Below are 6083 nucleotides of genomic sequence, written 5' to 3'. Positions count from 1 at the left end.
TTAATTTAATTGATATAAGTGTAGATTTTACAAACTATTAAATATAAATATAATAAATATAAATTTTAGGAGGGATTTTATAATTTACTTAAAGAGGAGGAGGAGGAGGAGGAGGAGGAGGAGGCACGTCTATTCAAGGAGACGCAAACAGCTGGCGGAGAGGGAATAAAAATTGCTATTTGAGCCTGGGATGCAAGTAGGGAACTGCTGTGGAATCCGTCCGCGAACTGCTTCCTTTGATGGATTGAAACGAGAAGGCGTGGCGGAGGAACCTGGACATGCGGGCGTCCGCATACGTAACTTTGTCGGGAGATGAAGGGAGAGGGGGTGAGAGAGAGTCAACGTTGGTGGAATTTGTAACTCGGGGGTCCTCTTAAGCTAGTCGCAGGCTAGCGCTGGATCAAAAACACCTAGGGGGTGCCACGTCAGGACTTTATCAGGGATGGCTGCTCGTGGAGGCTATAAATAGAGCGAGAGAGAGAGGCACCCACACACCCAGGACCATCGCCCATTGCCCTTCATCAACTGCCCACAAAAGACCTACAACTAGTTTGGTATGAGTTCAGTTCACACGTAGAGTTCCCCCGATCTCTCCTGGAATTTCTCTCAACAGCAACAACTAATAGGCGGTCACCGCCATCCCCTGCTACTCCTAGAGATAGAGAGGTAGGCAATCCCATTTCCTCTTCTGTCATTGTGTAGCTATCAGTCCTTTCTCTTTTATTAGTTTCCACTGAATCAATTCTTTCTCCATATCCATTCTATTCGATCCAATCGATTAATCAAACGTCTCTTCATCGTCACTAATTCATATCAAGGAGGCTGCCGGTCTTTTATTTAATTTTTTTCCGCAATCAACATATATACAGGGAGAGCCGCGGGCGGTGGTGGAGTAGAGAGAGAGAGAGCAGGCACGGAGAAAAACAGGTAGGTGGCGGAGATGGCGACGACGAACGGGACGACGATAGCATGCAAGGCGCCGATGAAGGCAACGTCGGATGGGGCGTGGCAGGGGGACAGCCCACTGCACCACGCGCTGCCGCTGATCATTCTCCAGATCTGCCTGGTGGTCGTCGTCACCCGATCCCTTGCTTTTCTCCTCCGGCCTCTCCGTCAGCCCCGCGTCATCGCCGAGATCATCGTGAGTTTTTTCTTCTTTCGTTTTTTTTCTTTCGCGACCCTCTCTCTCGTGTTTTTAACTAGCTGACTGTTATCTTGCTAAGTTTTTTTTATGAAAAGAGAGGAAAAACCACCCTGTCAAATATTATTTAGACGATGATTACCCAAGCAACCAAGGGATTGATAAGACTCCATCACAGATATTAGATTCCTACCGGGATTGTTATCTTGTTCAGTTGTTTCCAAGATATAAACATGATCATAGAGGTAGAGCCCTCCTCCCTCTTCTTCTTCCTCGCTTTGAATAATACATGTATACGTTGGGAGCAAATGTCCCGAGCGCTGTCAGTGTACATATGGAGAGAAAAACTGTTGAGGAATAACAAATACAAAGAAGACTTTTATTACGAGTGGAGGCCGATATTTTTTCCATCGCTTATTTTTTCCTCTTTTTTTTTTCTTCCTACCTTTGAACTAATTGATGAACTAAATAATAGAACACGAAACACTGCTCTCTAGAAGGGTCGACTACTAACTGTTCTGGAATTAACAAATCCCTCCATCCTCTACTTGTCCGAGAACCACGTCATTATAGGATCACCTTCTCGTTGTAGGTGGCTTGATCTTCCTTGCTCGATAGCTTTCTTATTTTCATATAACACACACCACCTTTTTTCGTTAATTATTTAGAGTCGAGTCTTGCCCCAACTCCAAGTGGAATGCGATACCCTGCGGAAAACACCTGCCACGGCTACATATCCGTGACTTTGTATTTCTCCTTTAACAATTATTATCTTTCTATTATAATTTATTTTACCATAACAAGCAACTAAAACTTGCTGATAGTTAAAAATATCTCCTAGTAATATACCAAAGCAAGCAGCATGATAATATAAGCTATATATCGTTAAGTAAATATTATAAATCTAACAAATCGATGGGTTGGATAAATGGCTATAAATTGCACGCAGGTCCTCTTACTATGATACTTGCGTGGTTGCTTATTTGTCTTATATTTTGGATATTCGTCTATTCTTATCAAGGTTTCAATAAAGCTTGTATACCCACACAGTAGGGCCCTTTGGAACTTTATTTATTACAACTACCAAACATTACATGTACAATGCATATTTGATGAATTACAAATAAAATATAAAATTAGATTGTCAACCTGAAATGAAAAAGAAAATTATATCAGTTAATTGAATAAACAAAGTTGTATTTAATCAATTTTAAGAATAATAATCTAGACATTTTGACTCCTTTAGTTTATTGTTTGATTTCCCAGCTCTTACTAGAACCATAATGTGATTATTGCACTTGTTATATTAGGTCGAGGAATGAGTTGAATGAAAAAAATATAATAGCAGATATGTTCAAAATGGTGTAAACTGTAGGAAAAAAATAGTACATAGCACATTTTTGGTAGAAGCATAAGGTTGCTAGCTTTAACATTTTTAATTTTTTTAAGTATTACTAGAATATATTGTTTTTTTCGATCCACAGGCTTCCAAATGACCCTACTTATTATATTATAGGCAATCAGAAGTTAACAAGGAAAATACCTTTTTCAATAAGACACAACTAGAGATACTTTACCAGGAAATATGTCTTTTCAGGAGGGATACAATTATTACGAAGAAATAAATCTTTTGAGGGAAAGATGCAGCTCCAAGAGATATCTTTTTGAAGGCACATAGCTCTTGCCAAGAAAGATGTTCTTTCAAAAGGAATAAAACTAACTGCAAAAGACGTATTTCTTAGACTACTCAGAAAGACAACCATAAACAGAATTACATAGCCATATAGACCTGGATATAATCCAATTTAGATCTTTTTATTGGCGCCGCCGCGGCTAGTTTGTTTGTTTGTTTATTTATTATATGCTTGTGATTAAAGTTTGCCGTCGAACATGGATTGCCGCAGGGTGGGATCCTGCTGGGCCCCTCGGCCCTAGGCCGCAGCAAGAGGTTCCTGAACTCGGTGTTCCCCAAGGAGAGCCTCACCGTGCTGGACACCGTCGCCAACATCGGGCTCTTGTTCTTTCTGTTTCTCGTTGGATTGGAACTGGACCTCCGGGCCATACGGCGTACGGGCAAGAAAGCTCTGGCCATCGCCCTGGCGGGCATCTCCCTCCCCTTCGTGCTGGGCATCGGCACCTCCGTCGTCCTCCGCTCCACCGTCGTCAAGGGCACCCGCCAGGGCCCCTTCCTCGTCTTCATGGGCGTTGCCCTCTCCATCACTGCCTTCCCCGTCCTCGCTCGCATCCTCGCCGAGCTCAAGCTCCTCACCACCGATCTAGGCCGCATGGCCATGTCCGCAGCCGCCGTCAACGACGTCGCCGCCTGGATCCTCCTCGCCCTCGCCATCGCCCTCTCCGGCTCCGGCTCCCCGCTCATATCCCTCTGGGTCCTCCTCACCGGCGCCGCCTTCGTCGCCCTCGCCGCCCTCCTCCTCCGCCCTGCCCTCGCATGGATGGCCTGCCGCTCACCCGACGGCGAGCCTGTCAAGGAGGCTTACATCTGCGCCACTCTCGCCACTGTCCTGGCCGCGGGCTTCGTCACCGACACCATCGGCATCCATGCCCTCTTCGGGGCCTTCGTCGTGGGCATCATCGTTCCCAAGGACGGGCCCTTTGCCGGGGTGCTAATCGAGAAGGTGGAGGATCTCATCTCGGGGCTCTTCCTCCCGCTCTACTTCGTGTCCAGCGGCCTCAAGACCAACGTCGCCACTATCAGTGGGGCCCGCTCCTGGGGCCTCCTCGTCCTCGTCATAGCCAACGCCTGCCTTGGCAAGATCGCCGGCACCGTCATCGTCTCCCTCATCGTCCGGATACCCGCCCGGGAGGCCCTCACCCTCGGTTTCCTCATGAACACCAAGGGCCTCGTCGAGCTTATCGTCCTCAACATCGGCAAGGACCGCAAGGTGGCGAGTCAATACTAATCGCGCTATGTTACGTTATGTCCAGTTTATGTTTTCCTTTATTTTTTTCTTCCTTTCGCTTCGCTGACCCACCCGATTATCGGTTTGTAACTCTTCGACAGGTGCTGAACGACGAGGCATTCGCCATCCTGGTACTGATGGCACTGTTCACCACCTTCATCACCACGCCCATCGTGGTGGCCATCTACAAGCCGGCCCGGCGCGCGGCGCCTTACAAGCACCGTACCGTGGAGCGGGCCGACACCGAGAGCGAGCTCCGCGTGCTGGCCTGCTTCCACGGCAACCGCAACATCCCCACCATGATCAACTTGATCGAGTCCTCCCGCGGCACCCGCCGCCGCCGCGTCACCGTCTACGCCATGCACCTCATAGAGCTATCCGAGCGCTCCTCTGCCATCTCCATGGTCCACAAGGCCCGCCGGAATGGGCTCCCCTTCTGGAACAAAGTCAGCCGTGGAGCGGCGGGGAACGGCGACCAGGTGGTGGTGGCCTTCGAGGCCTACCAGCAGCTTAGCAGTGTCGCCATCCGGCCCATGACCGCCATCTCCGACATCCACACCATGCACGAGGACATTGTCGCCAGCGCCCTCCAGAAGCGCGCCGCCGTCATCATACTTCCCTTCCATAAGACGCAGCGTCTGGACGGCTCCCTCGAGTCCCTTGGCACCGCCTTCCAGTACGTCAACCAGCGCGTCCTTCGCCACGCCCCCTGCTCCGTCGCTATCCTCGTCGACCGCGGACTCGGCGGCGCAGTCCAGGTCTTGGCCAGCGACGTCTCCTATACCATCGCCGTGCCCTTCTTCGGGGGTCCGGACGACCGCGAGGCCCTCGCCTATGGCGCCCGCATGGCCGAGCACCCAGGCATCGCGCTCACCGTCGTCCGCTTCCTCCTGCCGTCTCTCCCTGCAGAAGTCGACGCCGACGAGCGCGCCGCCGACGTGGCAGCGTTGTCGGACTTGGCAACCAAGGCTGCGGAGGACTCGTCGTCCGTCAAGTACGAAGAGCAGGCGGTGGCAGAGCGAGCCGAAGTCGTGGGGGTCATCAAGGCTTTGGGCCGGTGCAACCTCTTTCTGGTGGGGAGGTCGCCGCAGTCCGGGGTGCTGCGACTGGTGGAGCGGACGGACTGCCTGGAGCTGGGTCACGTGGGAAGCTACCTGGCGTGCTCGGAGTTCTCAACGTCGGCGTCGGTTCTGGTGATCCAGCACTACGATTCCAGGGCCGATCCGTCGATGCTGGTGGAGGAGGTGGCGGAGATCCAGGACGTGTCCGACACCCCGCTTGCCATTGTAACGCCGGAGTCCTCCTCCCCCCATCTGAAATAAAGAAATGGGACCCACGGAACTCGGTGTGGGCCCTGTGATATCTGTTTTCCTCTGGTGACTAGGCTGGTGGGTCCTCCGCATGATCATCATCGTCGTCGTCAGGTGGTTGGTTCCCGGCTCTTTATTTCCCTCTGTAAGTGCGCGTTGGCCTTGCTTTGATTCGGTGTGCGAAGGGTCATGGAAGCCGTAGAATGATGTATATGTACAACAGGGTAGTCAGTGAGCGAGTTCCCCAAGAAGAAAGGGACGAGGTTGGCTGCGGGGGTGAGGAAGTCCGGCGAGGTTTGATGGGTCTCCTTTCATTTCACCGGAGGAGGGCCCCCCTGGGGAGGGACGGCGGAGTCTCAGGCTCGCGATGATAGCCAAGAACAGTGTAATGTTGTCCTTTACTGCATGCGAAATCGGCTAAGATAAGCGTAACACGTGCTTGCTAGCCTTTTTATCGTCTGCCCTCCTCTCCCGGTGCCCTGCACGACCGCGTATCTCATATTGGTCATCTTAAAAATCATGTCGAATATCCCAGTATATTAATCAGACGACAACATGCGTCGAGCAAAACTAACAGCCAATTAAATTTCTAAATAATTAGCATGATCAGTAATAGCTCGACGCAATCTTAACTGCGAGAAAAGAAATATTGTAACAGTCTAGTTGACAGATAAAAAAAACGTTCGATCATATTGCACCTGAAAAATAATA

General features: G+C 50.2%; 1 protein-coding gene across 1 annotated transcript; it reads left to right on the top strand.

The window, feature by feature from the left end:
- Positions 1–489: 489 nt before the first annotated feature.
- LOC103696653 (cation/H(+) antiporter 19-like) lies at positions 490–5831 on the top strand. The gene is made up of 4 exons (XM_089927242.1): positions 490–666; positions 870–1141; positions 3046–4044; positions 4164–5831. Exons 2-4 carry the CDS (start codon positions 941–943, stop codon positions 5382–5384), a joined length of 2421 nt encoding a protein of 806 aa, XP_089783368.1. The 5' UTR covers positions 490–666; positions 870–940; the 3' UTR covers positions 5385–5831.
- Positions 5832–6083: the final 252 nt, after the last annotated feature.

The sequence above is a fragment of the Phoenix dactylifera genome, chromosome 14 (assembly GCF_051530095.1).
Source record: "Phoenix dactylifera cultivar Ajwa chromosome 14, Ajwa_hap1_PhDact_Kaust_v1.1, whole genome shotgun sequence".
Taxonomy (NCBI): Eukaryota; Viridiplantae; Streptophyta; class Magnoliopsida; order Arecales; family Arecaceae; genus Phoenix; species Phoenix dactylifera.
This window is presented reverse-complemented; position numbering and strand designations above follow the sequence as displayed.